The sequence below is a fragment of the Manduca sexta genome, chromosome 4 (genome assembly GCF_014839805.1).
Source record: "Manduca sexta isolate Smith_Timp_Sample1 chromosome 4, JHU_Msex_v1.0, whole genome shotgun sequence".
NCBI lineage: Eukaryota > Metazoa > Arthropoda > Insecta > Lepidoptera > Sphingidae > Manduca > Manduca sexta.
The window spans coordinates 4,779,184-4,805,939 of NC_051118.1; the positions used below are offsets into that span (position 1 = coordinate 4,779,184).

The 26,756-nt window shown below is 35.3% G+C and overlaps 1 protein-coding gene across 5 annotated transcripts in view; it reads left to right on the forward strand.

Annotated features, from left to right (window-relative positions):
- The first annotated feature begins 2,969 nt into the window (after positions 1–2,969).
- LOC115442986 (anillin) overlaps positions 2,970–26,756 on the forward strand; it is a 79,580-nt gene continuing 55,793 nt past the window's right edge. For 4 of the 5 annotated variants that reach the window (XM_030168238.2, XM_030168240.2, XM_030168239.2 and 1 more), the window contains exons 1-7: positions 2,970–3,170; positions 3,256–3,742; positions 5,607–5,730; positions 7,411–7,586; positions 8,320–8,457; positions 8,899–8,985; positions 25,097–25,694. In XM_030168238.2, the coding sequence (XP_030024098.2) occupies positions 5,643–5,730; positions 7,411–7,586; positions 8,320–8,457; positions 8,899–8,985; positions 25,097–25,694 (1,087 nt within the window). In that variant the 5' untranslated portion in view covers positions 2,970–3,170; positions 3,256–3,742; positions 5,607–5,642. The remainder of the gene's footprint in view (positions 3,171–3,255; positions 3,743–5,606; positions 5,731–7,410; positions 7,587–8,319; positions 8,458–8,898; positions 8,986–25,096; positions 25,695–26,756) is intronic. The other variant, XM_030168242.2, reaches the window with a different exon arrangement.

The window sequence follows — 26,756 nt, forward strand, 5'->3', positions numbered from 1 at the left end:
GTGGTTTTGATGTAACAGACAGATTAACTTTTGTATTAGTATAGATTAGGGATGACTGAGAGTGTTATAAACGTAAGAGTAGACAAATATAATGAGAAGGCTTCGAACTGCTGAGCTATCGGGAGTTACACGTGTTATTGTGAGTCAACCATAAAAGATAGACATATGCTGTCGAGGGATATTTTTTACATAATTTTAAGGCGAACATTTCCGTCATACATGATTTCTGTGTAGCTTTAACCATTAAGGTTGCACACGCGGCGGAAACTTAAAAAATGGAGTAACTTCTCCCGTTTTCCCAACATTTTCCTTCACTGCTCTGCTCCTATTAATTGTAGCGTGATGAAAAGTATACTATAACCAGCACAGGAGTATGACAAATAATTGTACCAAGTTTCGTTAAAATCTGTCGAGTAGTTTTTGTTTCTATAACGGTTATACAGACAGACAGACAAAAATTTTACTAATTGCATTTTTGGCATCAGTATCGATCCCTAATCACCCCCTGATAGTTATTATTTTGGAAATATATTTCATGTACAGAATTGACCTCTCTACAGATTTGTTATAAGTATAGATTTCGAATAAAGTTTTTGAAAATAAAGTTAACGCGCCGTTTTTCTGGCGGGAACGCATTAAATTAGTCAAGAGTAAATAATAAGTAAGTATGTTATAATTTCATTTAGTGTTGTATTGTGGTTCGTTTCTTTCTTCCTATTTTCTAGTTATTAAAATACTAGGTTTTGGCTGTGCGCCCGCCCGCGCGAAAATGTTTCTCCAGGATAAAAATTAGCCTATAGCACTCAGGAGTAGAGTACTGAGCTTCCTATTAAGTGGTTAAAATAAATCGGTTTAGTAGTTCTTAGAGATGTAGTAGATTAGCGCGTTCAATCTCTTTGTTTGAACGCGCGTTTCTCTCTGTGTTTACCGTTATAATATTAGCGTAGATCACTAAGTTTTTGAAGCAATCACCAGATAATATCAATTCCATGAATTAAGTATGTTTATATATGTCGAGTTTATTTTTCTACAGTGCGCGGAATTGATTTATCGATACGCTGTAAGTACCTAAATCAATTATCGACGGTTCACTTCGGTATTTACTTACTCAATGCTAAATTGTTTAAATAATATATTTTGTATACTTACCTACTTATAGCTATCTACATCTATTGTATGATTATGTGCGTCACTTATCTAGGATATCAGCTTGGGCGTAAATCGGGAGCGGCATGGGAGGTGAAGAGGGGTGGTTTCTATCCTAGCAATATTTTTGTATACCCTAAAAAAAGCCATGTGCTTGCAAGGGGCGCCGCGTGGTGTAGATAGGCCTTTCGTTGAATTCGGCGACCTATCCTACCTACTTCTTTTCTACCTATTTCTTTTTCCTTCCATTCTAACGCCAGCTGCTCCTCCTAGAGAAAATCCGTCGCTACGCCAACGTCTCTCAGACGAACTATTACCCACTAGCCGTCCAATATATCGTAGATGGTTACCACAGAGTAGTGATGTAACGAATGTCATTTTTTGAACATTCGCGAATGCGAATGCGAATGCGAATGTTTAGTTTTTGTTCAAATTTGGCGCCAATTTTCTATGATGATTATCTAAATTTTATTATTATCTAAGATGATAATTATCTAAACATTAGAAAGTTATGCAAAGACTGATAAAAAATTATAGCAGAATTTGTTTTTGTTTCTTTCAATTGCTTTTAATTTCTTAGTTGCTAATGTGTTACAAGTTCTAATGAGAATTACATTTTTAAGCTTTATTAAAGTAAACGAAATAATTTTGTTTATTTTTAAAGTTTAATATTCCTCTACTCAAGTTTAATTACTAACTTAAAAACATGGTAAAAAATAGTTAATTAATTGGTATGTTTTAAGAAAGAGAGGTATTTTTTTTTAGAGTCTATAATTTTTTGTTTGTTTGTTTAGACTATATTTATAGTTTATTGTAGAAGAATATTGTTTTAGTTTAGATTTTGATTTTATTAACCTACTATTACACACACACAGTATTACGAATATTATCTCGGAAGGGGTATGCAGAGGCGCAACCAGGGCACCCACTTTTCGCCAAGTGTGTTCCGTCTAATAGTGTGACAGGGGCGAGCCTATCTCCATGTCGGGCACAAATTTCACACTCCGGGCTGATACTGAGCAGAAAAACCCAAATATCACTTTGCTCGATCCGGGATTCGAACCCAGGACCTTAGAGCGCTGCCGTACCGCACATGTAGTAGAACTATGCCACAGAGGCAGTCTACTATTATCTTCAATTTTTTTTTTCTGATATTGACATTCGCAAAACATTCGCAGAAATTTTGCGAATGCGAATGCGAATGCGAATGCGAATGCGAATGCGAATGCGAATGCGAATATCCAAAAATATGCGAATATTCGCGAATGCGAATATTCGTTACATCACTACCACAGAGTATTGGTTCATATTATGCTCTTTGAGCTAGATATAATATAGCAATAGGGACTAAACACAGCCGTTACCCGTGCTATCATTTTTAGGGGCAGCTTAATGCTGTCTTGTAAGATCGGTGACCTTATTTTAACCGCCTTATTGCGAATAAGGCTAGGTAATTAAATGATACCATATTACGTGACAGTATCTACATGGTCGCAAATCTTCAAAAAATATTACTTGAACAGTGCTCTCTAGTGAGTTAATTTAAAATCAAATTTGTAGCAGCTTAAATATTTTATACGTACACAAGTAATAGATGGCGCTTAAATACCTTACCGATTACCGTTTTATAATAACAATAATATCTGTTTTGATACGATTATTGATAATAAAGTATTTTCAACGAACAAAATATATAATTTACGTACAATATCGAAACTTACTTATCTTTAAAAATATTTTTTTATGATAATACCGACAGTACATACATCTACGTTTTATTAACCACTTTGGAAATGACGCCTACCGGATGAATGTTGTACTAAATTTAAAAATTTCGGTTTTGTTGATGTCAAGCTTTGAACGGGTGGTTTTTATTAGAATTTGTATAATCAGAAGCTTTTATTATCGCGATAAATCTTTATTTACGAAATAATAGTCATTATTTGGGGACAAAGTATGTTAATTGTATGAATTGTGATAATTATTTGCTTTATAAACTTTTAACCATGGATCCTTTCACTCAAGTAAGTTTATTTGCAATAACGGACTTCTATGATTTGAAGGTCAGTGTAAATTTGGAATTTTCTAATATTTAACGTATATTTCCAGCGTATGTTAGAAAGAGCGAAGGCTAGACAGGAGAAAATCGACCAAAAACTTGCAAATTCCGGTCAGACAGTACCAAAACGAAAACCTTTATCAGAGAACATAAGTGTGATCAAAACTCAGTCTTCCCCGGCTAAATCTCCAGCCAAACCGGCACGGGAGTCCATTACCTCCCCTCGGAAGTCGGTAAAATCAGAAACTCCCGTAAAAACTGGAAATAAAAGACAGAGTGTACAGAAAAACGAACCAGCCGTCGTGTCGTTAGTTCAAAAGCCTCGAAACGATGTTGTGGTGACGAAGAAAGAGTTTAAAAGCCCTAGAAAGGGCAGTATTACTAGACGGAACTCTGATGTGTCTGTGGAGATAAACATATCCCATAGAAATGACATACAAATAGAAGTGCAAGTGGAAGAGAGAGACGCTCCTATCAGTGTGATGTATGATTCGCAAGCGCAGAAGGGGAACAATGTTATAATAACTGAAATTGAAAGTGAGTACTAAATTCATGTGTTCATTCATTCAACTTTGTAATGGCAGGGTTTGTATATGATACTAAAATGTTTGCACCAGACTTATTTGTGAGTATAATGTAGTTTACATAATATTATACTAAACAATGTGTAAAGGGTCCCAAGGTCCATAACTATGCTCGACTATCTTGCTGGATGTATATTAATTCACTCCAGAACATAACTTGCAGAAACAAGTAGTGATAGTGTATTTTGAATTATTGGATTATCCAGTGGCAGCTTTAACAAATGCAACACTCCATATGTGAAGAATTTGTAAATTTTAATGTTCGGCATGTGGGAGACATGGACTAAACATGAAATTTGATAGGATTTTATTGTGACTAAAGGTGGGTTTGTTTCCCAAATAAAATTCCTACTGAGTTTCATATAATAATGATAATAACCCTATAATTATACTGTCCCACTGATGGGCACCGCCTGGGATAAGGCATTAGACCACCACACAGGCTTAGTGCGGATTGGTGGATTTCACATACCCTCAAAATTCTTATAGAGAACTTCTCAAGTATGCAGGTTCCTCACAATGTTTTCCTTTACCATTCTTAGGATACAAACTAGTTATTACCCTATATAAAAATTATCTAAATCAATATATTTATGTGCTAAACTTTAATACATGCATTCACACACATTATTTTTTATATGCTTATGAATAACTTATTTTAATTGGTTTATTCTCAGGATTGGATTAAATGTTAATATTCTTTATTGCAATCGGACATTCATAACATTAGTAGGATATATTTGATTAAAAAGAGTTGTCGGGACAGCCATCATAACATACATATTTTAACTTTTGCTTTTTATTATTACAAGCAGGAGGTGGTGAATTACAAAACTAATAAAATTTCAAAAGTAAAACAAAATTTATTAAAATAATTTACAATATATTTATAAAATTTACTTAAACATATTATGTAGTAACATATTTAAATAGATCTAGACTGTAGTCATAACACAATCATCTTCGACATATCACCAGGTTACTATTACAAGGTCCTATGTAAATTTTCATTTACTTAGCAAAAATAAAATAGAAGATTTCATATTGTTAAAAATTATTAAGCACAACAATTAATGATTTTTTCTTTATTTATCTTTCTGGATTTTGAAAATTTGCACTTAAAATAGTTACAATAATGTATATAATTCAATTTGCACATCAAATATAACTTAAAACCTTGTAATAGTGAGCAAATGATATCTTAAAGGGTCATTAACACAAATTACATAAAACTAATTTTCCTCATGTAAACAGAGCATTTACAATCATAACATTACTCATACAAATAAACAGTTCCGTAAACCAATTAGCAAATTTTGTTTTTCACTAATGCTGTGGTAATTAATGTCAAAGTTCTTTATGAAGCCATTTGTTATTATTTTGTGTGCGGTGAGCGAGGACACTTTGTTTTAAATTGAGAATCATGTCTGTGCTAAGTGCAGGTACATATTTTTTTATGTGATTTTTGTTTGTTTCTATTTAATGTGAACCTTTGTCGAAGTTTATCAGTGTATTTATTTTTTGGCTTTCCCTGGTCCTCAGCTTTTGGTGTATAGGCTCTCCTTATATTATGCAGTGATTATTGGGTGTTATTATGAATTTTATTTTAATGGTTTTTCATTGGACATGCTTATTGGTGTATTAGGCATTGTACTTAAGACTGATTTATATGGTCATAGACTAAATAATATTAAGATAATATACCATAGCAAAATAACCCTTTCAAATAAGAATGTAATTTATGTATACTTTACAAAAAAAAAAAATATAGCGATTGTGCCATTTGATCATCAAAAAATTTTGTTATTACTTTCCAGATGACACATCCAAGAAATTGGAGAAGATAATGGCAGATGACATGTCTGAGCAGAAATCAGACAAAGCTGCTCTGCGGCACAACTTCAAGTCAAGACTGGATAGACTTCGGCAATTTGTATTCAGGTAAACCATATGTACATAAAGTGTAGAATTAGATTATCGCGGCACATTTTTGAAATCCATCATCAATAAATAGCCCTTATAGAGTCACCATGTTCGTTCTTTTGTGTCTTAAAGACCCTTAGCAATGGAAAGCTGTAAACACGCCGAAAAATCCATAAAACAAATAATAATAAGCAGGGTTTATTTAATTCAGCACTAAGTACAGCTGTCAAGTTGTATTCAAATCAATCAGCAGTTTCCTTTACACCCCATCCAAATATCCTCATTCATTTATTACTTTTTGGTATATTATAAAATTATGAAAAGATATTTTTGTATCCAGGTATAATGCCTAACACTTCCCATAGTAAATAGAAATTATCTTAAATAATAGCAAAGTTAGAACTTTCTTTAACCCAAATTAAACTGTATCACAATCATATATCCTTTTTAGATAATACATTGCGTTATAGTCTTGACAAGGATGCGATAATGTAACGGTTTTCATATTTGTTATATGATTTCTCATTTTGAATTATTATTGTGCCTAGCGGTGATTTCTTTGTTTGTATTTCATTCGACCACTGACTTTCGCGGATGAAACGTCATCCTTAGTTCTGCTATTTTTCCGAACCGCTGTTTTCATTCAATAATTTCTAAATGTAAATTTGCAAAATATGTGACGTCACATTAAGAAGGGGGGCGTCTTAGAAATGTGACCAGCCGTGATAAGGACGGGGGGAGGGACAAAAATCATAAAATCCGTGTGACGTTATTTATGGATGACCTCTTAGGGATAAATTTGGGTTGGGTGGTATTTGAATTAATTGTGATTAAAATACGTAATTGAAATTAGAATATTTTTTTTATTTGGTATTTAAATACCTGATGCTAAGGCATAGCATTAATGCCGATGATAAATATTCGTAAAAATGTAACCCTTTAGAGTTTTATGGTTAAAAATATTTATGGAATTATTTAATATAATATAAAAATAGAAAATAATTTATTATAATATAAATAAAGGAATCCACAAAGTTAAAATATTTGTGTGATTTAATATTGTAAATTTATTTTAGTTTGTAGTTTACACTACACAACTTAGCGTGGGGTCGACACATGTGTGTTTATTTATTGCTTTTACCCTTATCAGTGACTTGGGGTCCTCTCAAAATATATTCTATGCATGTTGCAGTTAGCAAGTAAAAAACCAAAATAGTCAATGAATTCTTAGAATTTTGAAATGTGATGGCCAGTGTCCATATTAGGTCAGTTTGATGGACAAAGTTTAATCACAGAGGCTCTTGCTAAGCAGAGGGACTGTTTAATATGTGGCTGAAACTTATTAGCTGTGCCCCAGCATCTTCATTTGCAAAATTATACGTTTTATCATATTCCTAATGTTTTTTTTTTATGGCGCATAATGAAACGCAAGAACAAAATGAAAAATAAATTCTAATATTTCGATTGCTCATAAGTAAATTATCATATCTAAAAACTGATTTTCATTTAATGATTCGTTTTCTATGTTCTCTTTACTTTTTTTTTGTGGATTTGGAACTGAATATTGCATGTATAACGAAACTATAAAAGTGTAAATCGCAATTATTTAAAATACGATAGTTTTAGGAGCCATCGATGTATAGATTAAAACTAAGGAATCAAAATGTATTTGCTATATACTTAAAATCTAATTTCCAGACAAACCCGAGTTGTCGTCGCCTATACACCGAACGGAGTCTGAGTTCTCGGCCGCGACGCCGCCGCCCGCCTACAGAGAGCCGCGGCAACACGACGGCAAGAAGAAGTTCGGACGACTGGCCGCACTGGCGGACCAGATCAACAACTGGGAGGATGATCTGTCGCATCATAGTTTTGTAAGTGATTTATCATGATAATATAATGATATCATCCCTGTGTTATATACACAACTGCTAGGCATGGACCTTCTCTAATACTGAGAGCACTATGCTGGCCTAGGGATTTGTGGACTTCACATACCCTCAAAATTCCTTTAGAGAACTTAGATGTGCAGGTTTTCTCACTATGCTTTTCTTCACCGCAAGCAATAATTCATAAACAATACACACATAATTTTAGAAAATTCAGAGATTTGTGTGATTTGAACCTCGAACATTTGTCTTTGCAGTCCGTTCCACACCCAACTAGGCTATCGCCCAACTAGGATTTCCAATAGGAAATAAAAATATTTTTTCATCACTTAAATATTAAATTCAACACAAAACTACTCGTACATTTTGCTCATGAGTATAATAGCAAAATAGTATCCTACCAGTCTTTAAGATAATCTTAGATGGCTTATAAAGTGTAATTCGATTTGATACGGGGTGATTAAAAAAATATTATGGAACATTATAGGAACTACCGTGAGTGAGTCGTGAGCGGTTAAAAAATAAATACATGAATAAATACATTAGTTATCATGAAATCTGAGTGAGTTCGGTATTTCATGTAAGGCGCATAATTAAATTTATTTTGTATATAAGAATTAATTGTATGTATCTCAATATATATATTTTATCAGTATGGGATCTGGTTATTTTTTAATCACATGACCAAAAACTGATAATACTCGACAATTGCGTACAGCATCCAGAGCCTGTGAAGAAAGGCTCAAAACCAGCTCCACCCAAGAACAAGCTCGAGGAGTCGACGCTCGACGTGTCGATACACTCCATAAAGGACATCAACAAAGTCCTGCAGTCCACCACCACAAAGGCTAGACAGGTGTGTATTAAAATTGTTTTTTTTTGTTTTGAATGACTAGACGACCTTGCTGTTCGCCTGATGGTAAGCGATACGACCACCCATAAACAGTAGAAACACTATCCAACACCTTGAATTTCAAAGTAGTGTTTGGTATTCCACTGCGCTCGCCATCCTGCGATCATCCTGAGATCAAGTCTCATTATGTTCAGTAGTTACACTGGCTACAATATCCATCAAACCGGAACACAACAGTGACTACACACTAGTGCTTGGCAGCAGAAATAGACATTGCGGTGTTACCTACCCAGGCGGACTCTCACATGTGAGAGACCTACCATAAGTATCAGTAGTAGTGGCCACTTAAGGGGGTGATTATTACCACTAATACAATTATGCCGTCCTATATGTTTTTTACGATTTTTTACGAGTTTTATATAACCTTTGATTTTTTCTACCCAGCCTTCGAAGTTCATCAAGCCAGCGTCTCCAAAGAAACAGGCAGTAAACGAGTGCCAGCGGTTAGAGAAGCAGATTGTTGCTGAATTGGTGAGTACATAGACGTTAAGTTTGTATTGTTAATGTTGTTTCTTTTTAGCGGTATTTTATTACGTAAATCTGTGAAAAAAGAGAAATTTTAGAATATGGATAAGAAATTTCAACAATGTTTTTACATTGGAGTGTTGAAATATTTAAAAAAAAAATGTATAAATAAAAAACAAGTCTCCAAGTGAGATGCTGAGACAATGGTAAGTAATATATATTTATTATTTGATTTTTTGTGAATATTTAGAGTTTCACTGCATTTTCAATCATTAGAAGAAAAATAAATTTACTGTAAAAAAAACTAGCATGATTGCATGTTCGTAACAATGCGAACTTTAAAGAGTTTGTCAAATATAATATCAAAGCATGACAATAAAATGATACCTATATTTTAAAACACCCTGTACTTGCCTTGACTTAAAAAAAACAGTAAATCTTAGCTAAATATACCCGTAATGCAGTGAAACAAGTAATTAACACTACACAGTAACTAACGAGTAAACAGTGCACTCTCCCCTCGCTATTAACGATTCCTCGGCTTCCTACGATTGGTCCCGTGGTGTGGGTATTTGTGTCTTTATCGGTAAAGTGCCGTAGCTAAGGGCTGGCGATAAAAAAAAATGAAGCACTTGGGTACTACAGAAAAATCATATCCATTTTACTTTAATAATATATAAAAAAATATTGAAAAAAATAATAAAAAATATTTTTAAAAATCAGACGTTAAAGAAAACATTAATAAGTTAGTTCTATATTTGTGACTTGTTTAAATAAATGTGTAACTTCATTTAAGTTAGTTTTACAAACTTGCACTAACCTTTGTTGTTACCTGATCCTTAGTTGGTGTATTAATTTTATTATAGCCAAATTATCTAGTATAATCAAACGGGGTGATTAGGGATGTAGGGATGAATAGGTAGAACAATGGTTAGGTATATTGCGTTTCATCCCTATTAATTCCATTACTCCATGTACTTCTTAATATCGTTGTGCTCACTAAAGCCCAAACTAGCTACGGTGCTGTGACTGTTCGTGCGATGTTGCATCATTCGGTTTGACGATCGACGCGGTGACCTAAAACCTGCGCGTGCGCATACGTTTTGTGTCTTTTAACGAATGGATAAACAAATGGGCAATTATCGTTCGGTTTATTTAAATAAAAATATACCGTCGGTGAATGATGTGTTTTAGGTTACAAAATGTGTCAGAAATAACTTGCTATACAAATGATTATTTTTCTGGTTGTAAAAGCGATATTTTTACCAGGGAAAGTTTTGATATAAATTCGTAAAAATTAAGACATCTAAAATTACAGCAAAAGTGTCTTACAACAAAGTCCATTGTTAATTATTGTAAATTAAAAATAAACTTCAATTACGTTCCGTTATTGCGATGTCCTCCTGACCAAAATAAAATAAAAACAATGACATCTAATAAATTAGTATCATATCACTACTATATTAGCGTAAGCCAAACAAAAAACATTGAATCATGCCGCGAATCGTGCGCACGTGGTCGGAAAATAAACAATATATTAGCGGTGCGTTTTTGAATTTGCGTAGTGTGCGACTTTTAAAGAGGACTTGATAGATGTCTTAGTGACACTTGGATGCAGACCGCTTTTGACAGATCCGTCTGGGATGCCTATATTTAACAGTGGACTTCCAAAGGCTGATGATAATGAAGCGGTCTATGGATGTATTGAGACTTCTGGTCCGATCGCATAGTCGGATAAAGTGGGACTTTCTGTTCAATATCCACCTTTAGTCTGTGTCCGATATGCTGATAGACTCGCCCCTTATTGCATCTCTGCATCTTTCGGGTGGGAGTGTGTGTATGTGTGCGAATCACGCGGCGCGTGTAGGAACGTAAACACGCCATTAGCGGTGCGTTGTCGAATTTGCGTACGACACGCGGCTCATGGACGCCGACCTTTGCATAGGTTGTTCTGTTCTGTTGTGATGGAGAGGATGTACGTGCGTTATTTTTTTTTATATTTTTCAAGCTAGTAATGTATTAGATTAGGCCTTAGTTACTCGTCTCGTGGTAAACTATTGTCTATAACATTAGTAAGATATATCCTAAAATTATATTATAGAGTTCACAGTATTGGGTATATAAATTAACAAAGCTTTTGTACCCAATCAAACTGACAGTTGCGGTCAACAGCTGTTCACCATAATTTAGCCAATGAGAGTGCTTAATATTTTCACTGACTAAACAATTGTGTTTATAATTATGCAATAAATAACTAATCAGAAGTGATGAAAGGAATAAACGCTGTTTATTGACATAAGACTATCTACCATTTATAATATTCAAAGCAACGTTGAATGCGTTGCATGTACAACGTTTCTTATAATATACATGATGGTAGCATACCGTTCGACAAAAATCGGCTATTCCATACATTAATCTATACTAACTCATAAAGCTGAAAAGTATGCTTGTTTATTTGAACGCGGTAATCTCAGGAGCTTAATATTTTGATTTTTTTCACTAATAGGAAGCTTTATTATTCCTGATTGGTATAGGCTTGTTCACTATTTATCTTAGGAAAACATTTATCCCAGAAAATGTTTTTCACGCGTGCGAAGCTGCCGGCAAAATATTGTAACAAAATAAACCCCTAAAATTGTTGCTTTAAAATTAATATTACCGACTCCATTACCCCCGCTGTTCTAATCAAGGATTACGAACGGCGGGCGCGCACAATTTGGACGCACGCCCGCCGCGCATACTGATAGCTGATTTTACAATCTTTACTACGGATCGCTAGACGTCTCGCCTTATATGTCGTGCGATTTGCATCGCGGATTAAGGGCTGATTTAGATGATGCTCGTACAAAGTGCGTGTTTGTGTAAAAATATATGCGATCTACAATATTGATGTAGCATTGTACTCATATATAACATGGTCTAAATTTTTATTCTAAACGTGTTGTGGCTCATATAGTTATCCATATTAAATAATTATACTGTATTGCTTAGACCTGGCTATAAACATATTTATTTTCGAAGTAAAAATGCAAGAAATAAAATTTGATTTGTATTCCTTAAGTCCATGTATTATACTTGGTATTGATTAAATCGGTTTGGAATATACTATGTAAAAAGAAATCGGTAATAAATATTTTATATAAAATAATATTTTTAACTTAACAACATTTTTCAATATGAATGTCAAAAAAGTTTTCGTTGGAAATCGTTTAATTATATTGAATATCTCGGCACGGTTTTCTCATCGCATTATCTGAGTCATTGCCATACGTAAGAGCGCGTGACTTGGCGACAGCGCGGATTAACAGAATCCTTACCATTATCAATCGTATATACATGGTGTTCTTAAAAATTAACACCTAAAAATAAAAAAGAACGTAGATTTTCCAAAGATCATTTAATTTCGAGATTATCCCGCTCTCCCAGGCCAGATCGCATTTATGACACCAAGCAGATTTTCCCGGTCTTACACCTACCACTACAACTCCTGTAAGCCACGATCAGCAGTGGCACGCATTTTATGACACCGAGTAGTGAGCCTCTTTAAACACTAATCAGTTTTCAATCTGCACTGAAATTAGTCAAATAGAAAGGTGTTGGAAACATTTAAAGTAGTTAACACTTACGTCTTTTATGCTCGAATCGTAGGTAGATACGGGTTAATATTGTGCAGGAAAACCTACATTTAGCTTAACCCGGGATTCGAACTCAAGACTTTAGGGCGAAAGTTATACTGCGCACGCAAAACGACTATGTCACCGACGCATTCTAACAAAGTACCTTGTGATGAAATAACCAATAGAATTTTTATTTAGTAATAACTACGCGGTCTTCCTCATTCCACATTGTAGCATCTGCTCAAGAATCTGACATGCAAGGTATTAGCCACTTACCTGTGGAATGCACTCTCAAGATAGTCGATGCCTTATACGCGTATGACTATGGCCAGCCCGCTTGAAGCACTTAGCAATACTTGGGAATTGCTCTAGATTAACAGTAAACGTATTTGAACAAAGATCGCAGGCTTGCAGTTTATTGGCGATATTACAAAATTTAAAGCATTTTTTAATTAGTAGAATGCAGGATTCCTCGATGTTTTATTGTTGATGTTTTATTAAACTATGTACTAATAAGTCATTAATAAAACCATAGACCTATCTTAATTATACATAATTTTATATAATTCCCGTATGTAAATAAAAGTAGCATATAGCACTCAGGAGTAAAGTAGCTACTTATTAGTGAAAAAAAATCAAAGTCGGTCTAGTAGTTACCGAGATTAGGGCGTTCAAATAAACAAACAAACTCTTCAGCTTTATATATTAGTGTAGATTTCTTAAAATATCAATTTATGATTTTATCAAACATACTGGCTACGGTAATACAACCTTGCCTCATTAAAATCCAATGCATAATCCATTATAACCTTTTGGATCAACTTGTACGTCACCTTGCATAGGACAAGCTGTGAATGCGTCCTTACATGGTAATGATTTTTCATTATTTATCAGTTAGCTTTTAAATATATTTAAAAATAAACAGACTTTGTGTGTTTGGGTGTAACGATCCTATGTTAAAAATATCGTGAAAAACTTTGTAAACCTAAGAATCCTCGAAAATAGTGAGCAAATAAGGAAAGACCAAATTATCGTTTTTAAACAGTCGTTTTTAATCAGTTTGAACGTCGAGTAGGCAAAAGTAATATTTTCCGTAAACATTTCTCAAATACCACGGAATGACAATTTATAAACACGACGGAAAAATGTTTTGAGGTTTGCGCCATTGTTGACTACAACTAATGCGACTGCTCATATGCAACCTGCGGAAATTCACAGAAATAGCCTATAAGTGTATTGAAATCAGTTAATAATATATTTTTTTTATCTGGCAAAAGGCATAAGCACAGAACACAATCATTATAAATCTTTTTGTATAATATCGCATTAGTACCATAACTGTTACGGTGTTATATGTGTGTAAATAATAAATAAAACATGTCTCATAATAATTTCGGATAAAGCCGGGTAGAAGTCGTTAGTTACACTACATTAATAACAATATTTATAGGTCAAGTAACATGTGTGAAGTCGCAGGTAATAAAGTTGTATTAAATTGTAAAAAGACTGCCAGGCCTTTTGAAGTGAAGGTTATTAGTAACTTGCCTGCTGGAGACTGCTTACAACGTACTCTTAAGGTTATAGCTTAAGGTCCATTTTTCATACATTTTGTTTCACCTTTAATCTGGGTAGCTAAACAAGTATTGACAAGTAAAGAATTTAAATTCACGTCTAGTTAGTGATTAGTTCTCGCAGTTGAAAGAAAAACGTAAAAATAATTAATATGCATGGATATTTTAAAATTTAATACGACGAAATTTTAAAGGCCGAGGTATCGCCTAAGAGAGATTTTTTTTAATCACGTGTCTTTTTTTCTAAATATTGAAACAATAGCAGTCTTACTTAAAAATTCGCAAAGCTATGTATGCTTAGTTAAAACACAAATTATATAAGCTAATAGTTTTAATACTAATGGTGGTAGTTAGGGTTATTAAAGGGTCGAAGTTCTCCTATTTGATACGTAACTAGCCCTTACTTGTGGTTTATAATTTTGACATTAATCGTTCGCCGTATTAGGGTGTTTTTAGTATATCAAACTTCATGAGTAACTATTTTCAGGTTTAGGTTTTGAGTTTATATGTTTATGATTAATAAGAATATTACGATGTTTGCAATTTTTAGGTTAAAAAGATTTTGCGGATTGTTATTGCTGATCAATATTAACTGAACTCTGCTTTAGTAGTAATTTTATTTTCAAACAATGCCCAAATTCGCCATAAGAAAGTACTAAAAGAAAGCCATTCTTCAAGTATTCCATAAAAATAAAACTGTTTCAAGAAATGCATTTTAAAACAACGCCTTTTGAAGTTGTGCACAGTCGTAAACGCACCGGCCGGTCCGACGCGGTTTACGTTTCGACTTTTACGACTATATTAAAATCTGTGTGCCCGCGGGTGGCCGCAAGGAATCAGCATGCGGCCCGAATTTCAACCACCAAGGTCGAATCGTAAGGCGATACTCATATCGTTTGACGATCGGAAATAAAGATAAGGGAGATAAAAATAAATGTTTTGTTTTATGTGTGACATAACAATGTCACAGTTGATAATATTGTCGCAACTTTTCTTCGAAGAAATGGCACTTCGGGTATTTATAATCGGATCTCTTTAATAGGTTCTAGGTTGGATTTTTTTTATCTATCCATTGTGTCGCCCCACGCCTCCAGCCACACACACATACTTGGGAAAAAAATTGGGAATTTTATTGATTTATTACAACTTACATTGATGTATGCTAAAATTCCAATGTGTACTCATCTTAAAACAGAGGTATTCCGACACTCTCCTGCCCATTTCACTCAATAATGACGTTGTTGTATGCGCGAGAGTGTTTCCTTTGTTTTGGCCTCACCGATTTTTTTTTTTTATTGTAAAGCGCGGAATTGTGGCCGTAGGTTTTTGTGTTGACTTTTTTTGTCTGTGGAGTGCCATTCAGTCTTGCTCGGACCATTTCGAAAGGGTGTAATAAAAGAACGTATGTAGGCGATTCAATGGTTTTTATGTTCCTCAAAACACGCGGTTGTTTGTTGGTACGCTCGCGTTTGTGGTTTGATTTTATGGACGGTTGATTTTGTAAAAAATGTTTAACGAAAATGTTTTTTTGCTTGTTTATTAAGGGTGATAAAAAATTGTGAAAGTACGTGGTGCGTACTCATTAACGTATATTCTATAGTCATGAACGTCCATATAAAGTATTTGTTCAAAATCTGGAGTTAGAACTAAAGGTCGCTGCAGCGCTAAAACATCAATCATCGTCTAACCAAACTTTAAAAATGCCAAAGCGCTTTAAATAGAGTGTAAGTAAAATGGCAACCACTACCGGATTGCAGTATACTTCAGTTGAACACAGTGAGTGTTCGGAACGCCAGATCTAGTGCGTAATACATATATTATATCGATAATATACTAATATATAATAATAATATACTACTCTTAAACCTAAGTTAAGGAATTATATTCGTGAAGATTTAAAAATGGCGAATATTAATCATGAAGAACCGCGGTCGGCCAGCCAAACTTATCTGGGGTATCCAAATCTCTATGCCATACGTTATTTTGACAATGCGTAATAAGTACGTAACTCACCGCGTCGCGATTAAGACAATAGAAACTGGCACCAGAATACCATCATTTCAGCCGGGAATCGTCCACTGCTGGACATAGGCCACGCCTATTGAGCGCCACAGGGACCGGTTCTGGGCCGCCCTCATCCATCGGACTTCGGCGACCCTCACTAGGACGTCGGTCCATCTCGTGAGGGGCCCTCCTACGCTGCGTCTTCCGGTTCGTGTTCGCCACTCCAGAACTTTTCCGACTCATCAGAATACCATTCCATGCTAATTTCACGAAGATACCGTAACACGGCCGTGTTACGAGTTCACACTGTTATAGGGAATCAGGACTCCGGAATATATTACAATAACTTATATAAAGTACCACAAAACAAACATACAAATATATTTAGTTATTCGAAGTAGCTATTATTGTCTGTATAGTGTGTTCGTGACAATAAAATTACAATAAGGACATAAGCTTCTGTTATTTGAATGGGCCATTTGTAATAGAGATCTTGTTTATTGATAGTTTTGATACATGCTTATAGGAACGGTTAGTCACTTGTTGTAGTATTTTAGACCTTATGTTAAAAATAAACCATTGTAGGTTCTTTTTAACTGTAATGTTTATAGGTAGGAAGGTACTAGAAATATTGGTGTATGAACATATTAATGTATACTCGTACACCGTGTTTTTATTGTCGTTTTGGAACGAAAATGTGGTTACTTAGAACAATTTGTAGGGCCAAAAAAAATAGTGAATTAAATGTATTGTGAATAATAGAAAAAAAAATGTTTTGATAATAATTTTCACTCGTTCGAGTTTGATAATGATAGTAACGTGGCGACAATTAATTCATTGTTATGAATGACACCGATTGTAGTGATCGTAGTAGTACGTGAGATTTAGTTACAGTACCATGACTTCTCATTTATTATTAGTAAAAATTCATTTTATAATATCAGCCCTGTATTATATACTTGCCCACTGCTGAGCACGGGCCTCCTCTACTACTGAGAGGGATTAGGCCTTAATCCACCACACTGGCCTAGTGCGGATTGGTAGCACACTTTCGAAATTCCTATAGAGAACTTCTCAGGTGTGCAGGTTTCTTCACGATGTTTTTCTTCACCGTTAAAGCGAACGATACATTCACAAAGAATACACACATGATTTTTAGAAAAGTCAGAGGTGTGAGCCCTTGGGATTTGAATCTGCGGGCATTCGTCTTGGCAGTCCGTTCCACACCCAACTAGGCTATCGCCGCTTATTAAAATTCATTTTAATGTTAATAAAAAAAAAAGTATTACATAAACTCATTGATACAGAATTTAAAATTTTCGCTTCCAAAACGACTATAAAATCGCGGTGTATATTACTGTTGAATAACATCCAATAATCTTGATGTGAATGAGACTGCTTCAAGCTGTGCCTTTTAAAAACCCGCCTGCAAACTTTATTACTATTCATTTATATTTGACTGACACGTAATTTGAAGAAAGCTTGATGTAACATCAATACATCAAGTCCTGTCGTGTTTTGCAAGTGTGTGGACCATCAGCGGCGCTTATAATGTCGTTATTTGTTGAAATTGCATTCGTTTCCTTGTAAGTTTGCGTTTCAAAGGCATTGGTTATGAAGTCTTCGTAATTGTGATGGCGGTGTTGTACAGAATTGTGGTTGCAATTTGTGGTCTTATGTAATAGCTTTTGATCGACTTCAATAAATTAAGGCCATTTTCAAGTCGAGGGGTTTTCGTTAGTGTTTATTTTGACATATCTTTGCGATATACTTATCGTTGGGTTAGGTTATTGCCATACATTTTTTCTGTTTTATATTAGCATTACCGATTGTTAAGATACCTTGGTTACGGTCCATTTATTACAGAGTCGCCTGAAAACTTTCGTGGCAAAAAAAAAAACATTAAAATATCCTACAATTATATATAATTTACAGCAAACTGAAACCAGATAAAGCCAAATCCAAAGTATGATTATAAATATCGTTGCCGCGTTCTTGATATTCCAATACGATATGTTCATCATGACATTGAACAGATAAGTAAACGACATTAACTAATGACGTCATATAAATATCTACCCGCATTCGTAAGTTCCAAGTAAGGCGCGTAGACTTGACTTCCGATGCCAAGATACCGGTTAAACTCGATCCAACAACTACAGGTTAAATAAACATTGTAATAGCTCTGTTAAAGCTCAGTTAATACGTAACGCAGATGTTAAGGTAAAATCGATGGCTCCTGAGTAAGCTACCGTATTTGAAAAAAATGCGATTAACCTTTTTATAACGTTTCGTTATCTATCTGCTGTATTATGCACCTTTCAGCTTTCTCTATTTACTAACTCAGTTCCTAACCCACTAAAAAAGTTAATAAATGAAGATTTTTAATGGGATTGGTAGTAAACAGTACTTAGATAATGAAACGTTAGAATGTGAAAGTCACTATTTTTAGATACGATAATTTACTTAGGAGCTATCGAAATACGAAAATTCAGCTCCTGTTTTAGTGTGAGTAAATGATACTCGAATCTTAGTTTTTAATAAGTGAGAAAAATTGACAAGATAGTGTGTTATAATTAAACGCAGAAGCTGAACGTATTTTGATGAAATTTGACAAACGAATAGACGTTAAACAATGTCCTTTTAACATGACCCTAAATTTGTAAGCCTGGTAAGGATCGGCTTAACCAAACATACCGGACTTTTGGGAGAGCGCTTTAGGCGCTCGCAACCCTTGAAGATTGCGATCATGTTGAGTTACGGGTTACGAACTTCGGCTCAGGACGGTCACTGGGAGAGGATGAGACATCATCGATTATGATGACAATGTCCTAGATTAACATTGTAGTATACAAAGTGTGAATTTTACACATAGTTCGATAATGGATAGAGTAACATCATCTATATACATAAAAATGAATACCTATTTCCCTTGGTCACGCCATCACGCGTGAACGGCTGGACTGATTTCACTATTTTTTTTTTGTTGTGTTTGATTTCGTCAGGTTCTTATGAAAGAAAAAAATCAAAAAATTGCGCGGAAAATTAGAAAATTTAAGAAAACTTAACGAAAATATTAATTTTATATAACTGTCAATTGTTTGAAATAACTGTCTGCGATTGACAGAAGCGCGCTGCAAATTCATAGTAAAGACGGGACAACGTCTGTCGGGTCAGCTAGTTATAGAATACATTTGAGTTTCGTTCTAGGGTATATTAATGCGTTAATGTTGCCACGAGTGAAATCTATTAAACAAGCACTCTGCGAAACAATAGTATAAAAAATAATTTATGACAAAGAGATTCCACTTTATAGTTTATGAATTTGAACAATATACATACAATAACTTCCGTTTGTTAATTGTTGTCCATAATACTTGATTCATGTTATTAAAATAAAATGTATAATAATTCTAGATAGACAATTACATTTCATTGTATGTTATTTAATTCTGATGCATTGCAGAGGATGCCTAAAGTGATGCAAGTCGCTTCAATAGATTTGTTCGGAAATCTTTGACCTATGGCCTTAGGCCTATGTTTAGTGGTCTTACAAATGCTGAAGAATAAGAATGCTCGTTACATTGGGTTGCAATGTCCTTAAAATCTAAACAATTTGCATACTGAACGGCAGAAATAAACTTAATGGTTATACCTATAAGATTGATTGTGGCATGCTAAAATTGATCTGGGAAATAGAGATTTCGTTGATCGTGATTACAATCATCTTGTATGGTTTACGTGAAGTCATATCTTGAAAATAAACCCATTTTAAATACAATTTTGTTTAGTGTCGGGTTACATTTGTATCGAATCGAAAAAGGTTTGTTTAAAAAAACATTAACATAATTACGATACGCTGAAACGTGATTCCAGCCAGCATTGGGAGTGTTATGTTTATTTTTTTTCATACTAGTGGGCCCGGCAGACGTTGTTCTTCACAGAGCACATTTTTAACCGACTTAAAAAAAGGAGGAGGTTCTCAATTCAACAGTATTTTTTTTTACGTAGCTACCATTCACTTTTAGTTCTCGACAACAACGCCATCTATCGGATCCAAAAAAAATGATGATTCAAGCTGGAACTAATAATTAAACTCTCACAAAACAATTTCATTGTAATGAGATATGTGATTCGGAAATAACGTGTAAAAAAAATATTTCATGCAAAAAAATCCTTTTCCACTTGATTTTTCAAAATTATTATTTTATACAAATCTTGTCCTGATAGGACAACAAAAAGTAATCAGTTAAGGCGATGGTGTTGTTTTCAAGTGATGCCCTTACATGCATGTGGTAACTGTATTTTTTTTACACGGATGAACTATTAACATTGTGTGTTGATAAAAGTTCACACCTCTACCCCCGAAGGCGTAGACAGGCGCCTGCAGTATTACTAGGTTAATAGTATGCCCCCAACTTCGTTTAATGCGCATCTCTCACATGATCTAATAGGAGCGAGATCTTCGTCATATTTGCTACAATATACAAATTTTAGCGCGGCGAGTAACCGACTGTAAACGACCTCGGTGTGAAACCTGCTACTGTGCATCGTATTTATACAACTTTAAGCTATAAAGTCCAATATTTGACGCACATATTTACACTGTAAAAAAAAATGTTAACTCGCATAATATCTTAATACTTTGTAATTCATATTATGTGATGGTGTTAATATTGGTAACGAGCGATCATGGCGCGTACTATCAGGCGAGCGGCTTGCTCAAATTATAATTATAAAAAAATAACAAAATAACTCTAATTACATTATTGTTACTCCACATATTTCTACATTATAACCCTGTCAAGTTGAATACAAACACTACACCTACCTCGACATCCGAGCGAGCGCACCCTTCGATTCCGGCCGGGTAATAGTTTGTTGAACTTCAGTTTTTGCGCATCATTTACCGGTGGACGAGGGACTTGACGCTTTTTCTCCGGTGTTTCTTTGTGTGGGTGCGTCGAACTCTGATGGGATTTAGTGGTATTAGGCATGAAATGCATAATAAGTTTATCTATGCTACGCCTATACTGGGCTTTATAATAAAAAGAGGTGATGAGTTTCTGTGGTGTCTTCCTCTTGTAATATTGGTTTGTATAATGGCATTAGAGCCTCTTTCTCCTCAAAGGTTAGTGAGAAAGCGAGTCCGTTGGTTAACTAACTAAAATAGTAATGATTACTACCGCTAATAAACGTTCAATGCTAGGAATTTTGTTTGTGTTGTCCACCCTTATAGGAAGGGAATGAGGATTTTTTTCACTTATGATTGTCAAAGTAGTTTTGTTTTCACAAATTAACTTAGGTTAAAATTGATTTCGTTATTCATTGGGTGGGGGTGCGAGGTTCCGCTATTTTATGCGTAATTCATCCCCCAAAGGGATCGGGGGTTGTTTTTACACAGGGGTAGGCAGTGCTGTAACAATAGTACCCACTTTTGCCGTGTATGTTCCGCTCGATGACGTAATAGGGGCGAGCTTATCGCCATATCGGGCACACATTTCAGACTCTGGGCTGATATTGAGCAGAAAAACTCAATATCATTCCCCGACTCGAGATTCGAACCAGGGGTCTCAGAGCGGTGATCGCACTGCTCACGCAATACTATGCCACCGAGATAGTCGAGTAACGAGGCGATTTAATCTTGATTAATTCTATAAGAAATATGACGTCAATGATGTGACCGATAATACAAACGGATTTATTGCAGTATTTAAAATCATATTTCATCGACCTTACAAAGTATCCTGTGGAATAAGGTTCCTGAATGTCGACATTGGACTGTAAGACCGGTGAAACAAATATAACCGTCTACTCATCCCCCAAGTGATAGTAGGGATAAAACGAGGTTCCACGCGAAAAAAAAATTAACGACTAAGGTTTTAAAGAGCTTGAATTGCTGATGTCAGTTTAAATTTCAAAACCTGGTCTGAATATAGTTTTGTTACATTTTTTTTTTTAGTTTCTTTGCTTATATTATTAGAAACTAAGGTTGGCTTGCACAACGACTTATTAAACATGTTTATTTCGTGCTGTCATTGTCATTCATTAAGAGTTGACGAAGATGGAACTATGATTAAAATATATTTAGCGTTATATGTAGTGAGTGGTTGTGCAAGCCAGCCTAACTCTCTTTTAACTCATAAAAAACTGTTTTGATCATTATGGTTATTAAGAAATTTCATTGTTGCCATTCCAAATAGAATAGATTTGGGGGATTTAAGATAAGATAAGCATGCCACTCCTGCCGGAATCCTTTTCAAGTAAGAAGTCATTGGCATTTAAAGTATGGGGTATGTCTATCATAATTTCGACAGGGCACCAAACTTAAGTAGACGAAATTGGTTAATGGACACCAATCAATTTAGAAGGACGTTTTCGAAGAGCCCTTATTTGAAACTGCGTATAGAAGACCAGAAAAATAAAAAGCCTGCTTTGGAGTAGCCATTTTAGATATTGTGTTTTAAAGTTAACGATGTTAATAAGAAATAAGTTCCATATTTCAGCACAACGTGGCGAAGTTTTTTATTTTCCTGGTTGGGTCATAAATGTCTATAGTTTCTAGTAAATTCATATTTTTAATTTACATATTGGTATGGGCCGTTTAGCCTCTTCCCGTAAGCAAGGGTATATCATCTTAGACTCTGTAAATATTGCTACTGATAAGATAGCGTGTGTTGTGAATTTTGAAATACCAAGAATGATAACATCAGATTGAATATACTTAAATGTCTCGTTAAGCAGTCATAGCCTTTTGTACAAAATTCGCATAAAATATTGTATTATAAATAGACCTGTGCTTTTTGAACACATGAACAATTTTGAAATGCGATTTGTAATACAGACGATTAGCAACTTTACCTTTTATTTTTTATCGTTTTGGATGTTCCTGCGTTTCATCCTTAATCCTATTGTATAATATTATTCCTCTAGACCAAAAAGGTATACTTGCAAGATTTATTTTAATGCTAGACGAAAAATGTAATTATTTTAATATTATGATAACAATCGGCAAAGACTTATGATCTCATTTACGATGTCGACTTATACCCGCAAAATTAACTTTAACTGTCTTACACGAAGAATTTAATTATTTTAATGTTATAATAATCAGAAAAGGCTTTTGATCTAATTTACGATGTCAACCATATAGTAACCCAATCCGATGCAAACTGTTTTCAAACTGACCGACTTGTATCGACCGATTTGGGAATCGATCCATGAACTTCACCGTTCATCGCTAATGTGACGAGCGTGGTCAGTCATCGAGTGAATTTCCCGTAACTTCGCCCTAACCTAATGATTGGTTGTGTTTACGAGACTGCTAGATATGGAAATACTAACAATTGCTTATGTTCACGCGTCAGAAATGGAAGTAAAACTACGAACGGCTGTCGTTTCAAAGGACCTACACTTCAATCTGCCCCGTGACCATGAGGGCTGGCAAGTGTTTGAAACGTTGGGAGAAAGTTAAAATGTAAAATCTGCGATACAATTCGGAAACAAATTTTATTTCTATATTCGCTTTAACCTATTGTATGGTGTTTAGAACCACCGGGCTAACAGACAGTTTCTCCATTGACAGGAACAGTCAGATATACTGTTACTTTTTAAAATGATGATGATTATGTTGTGGCAGCTACTATTCATTTTACTTCAGCGGCGTTTTTATTTTGATATCTTTAAAGGCTTTTACTTCAGCGACGTTTTTGTTTTGGCATTTTTATGCATCTTTTTTTAGCTGTTATATTTACTTTTACAGTGCTTAAAGGGGTAGCTGTAGGTATTCTATAGCCATACACACATGATTAGTATTACTTAACACACTTAGGAAACACATAGCTCAAGACTGTTTTTATAAACATTGATTTTATAGTCAGGCTTCCCTAATTACGCATAAATAACACGACAGATTTCCATGAAATACCAAAATATCTAATCGGGAAACCTTTGATACGATATTATGTAGATATCTAAAAACAATACCAGTATTATACGACCCCACTGCTGGGAACGCGCTTTAATACTTGAGGATTTACGCATTCATCCACATTAGTTAAGTACAGTAACATTAAATAAATATTATAAGCAGATATGTAGGTAGTATAGCTAAAATGATAGCGAAAGTCCAACATGTGGTTTTGGGGCCGTTGTATCTCGATTCTCGAGCGACGTGAGCGAGTCAAAATAAAGGGCATCCGGGTCAGTGGGACTCGTGGTGTAATTAATTGGCTTCGGATTTATGGGCCACACATGAATGTGTAAATGTTTGATAATTATTTACTGAGCAGGGTTACACAAGTAATTTAGTCGATTATTGTCCAAGACTGGTGAGCTAGATATATTTTTTTTTATTTTGCATCGAAGCGATCTATAGGGATGTTACTTTGGATTAATCAACGTGTATTTTTACAAAGTTATTGATATGTAATCTATAAGCAAATCGACTGCAATTATCATTAGCAACACGACATATGTGTCAAATGATATTATAATACACCGCTTCCTCAATTATTGACAACAATGACGCAAACATACGTAACACGCGCGCCGCCGCGCCGCACACTTTACGCGTCAAAATAATTATCAGCTGGCCGCATGTGTGGGCCGGCCCTGCTGGGTGCTGCAGGCTCCAGCCGCCGGGCCCGCCAGTTGTACACAAGACGCCAGCCGCGACTCACGCGCGCCCGCACAACAAACGCATAACGGAACGTCACACGTTCATTCAACTCCAAACCGCTAATTACACGATCTCATTACCCACTGCGCGACCGACATGATGCAACATCGCTAACCCTCTGACCACTCGGCTAACCCAATATCGCTCGGTGTTCGTAAACGCACCGCGTAAAAGTGCAACGGCACTCGGAAATGCACGCACGTGTTCACCCCGCACATTTCGGCGTCGTCGCCCAATCGTAGGAAGGCGAGGGGTTCCGGCGCGTCTCCGCGAGCCAATCGCGGCTCGTGTACGACTTCGCATCGACGGCACACGCCGATCCCGTCCGACAGGAGCCGAAGCGCGCATCGACTACCCCCAGTGACGATTCAGCCCCCAACATGGCCGCTATGGTGGCGACGCCGGCTCATCCGCCGATTGCTAAAAAACCATCGATAAAAAAATACCGGGCGCCGACACCGCCCAGCAAGGTTTACGCCGACGACGAGTGTGAAAGTGAAAAGGACAAAGAGAACAATGACGTACAGAAGGAGGAGAATGACAATGATTGTGTACAAACAAAGCCGAAATCGGCCGATGACCCGCCGGTTCAGGACAAGAGCTCGCCTATGGTGAAAAAGTTCGCGCCCAAGTTGAACGGGAATGTGGATCGCAGTTCTGTGTTGTCGAAAGCGGCGATGTTCGAGGCGGGTAGCCCTAAAACAAAGGAGAAGGACCCCGCCGAGATGTCGCTGCGCGAGCGTAAAGCGCTGTTTGAGAAAAATAAAGGTGCAGCGATCGTGCCCAAGGCGCCCTTCGGACTGGCACCCTCCGTGAAAACACTGCACGGCGACAACAAAGGTGAGTGGCATTTTATTACTTACGTTTGCCAACAATGAGGTATTGTGTTGATTAGAAATAACATATTAGTTTTTAATGCAGCAAAAAAACTTAAAAAAATTACTAAATTATGTAATATTTTTATTGACTTCCGTTTCGCGTATTTCAGTCAGAAACATGAGGTAACATACCCTAAACAGGTCCGATGTGCAAACAACCTCGTGTTTCGGTGCTGTGGGACCGAAGTTTCTCGTAATTTCTGACGGGATCCCCTCTAGAATACAAAAGTAAACAACTACATACACTTGTTTTGATTTTTTTTCTCAGTACAGCCATTTATTTTTGCATAATATTACTTAACAGTTTTTGAATTTCATCACTCGTTACATCATTCGTTAATCGTAACAATTTCAATAGAATAACAATGTAGTTAGTTTATAACGTGTGACCAATTTTATATAATTTTCTTCATTGTGTTTTTGTTGTATTGGTGTGAATAAGCCGATTCTCAGTAAATTTTAATAAAATATTTTTCCTTATATCGGACCACGTACATCGAGTCCTTTTAGCAAAGATGAAATAATTACGAAATCCGGCATAATTGTAGTGACGAAATAAACTAATATCCAATTATATGTCGTACACTTATTTTGACTCATTATACTGTACGACAGGGGTTAATGCCTGGCAGGCTGTTCTTAAAAAATAAGTCAAAATCTTTCTGGAACATGTTTAAAAAGATCGTTTTTGACCCACATTGGTGCAGGATAAGGAAATAGCATAGTAGATATAGATTTCTATTAGTCAAATATTTTTTACAAGTTACATTAGCAACTGTAGCCATTTTTTTTTAAAGAAGAAGAAGTTACATAAGAATTATAGTTGTATTATATGGTTTCATGAATTTATAATGTTACTTAATGTACGCTTAAAATGTATTAAGTCGTATAAGTAAACAAAACGTGTCATTTATAGGTTATTCGATTGTAACATGATCTTCTTTTGTTTAGTTTGGTAAGCGAAATACGAATCCTCGGGTATTGTTGATTTTAACGCCCCGGCATAGTGGCATATCGATACGAA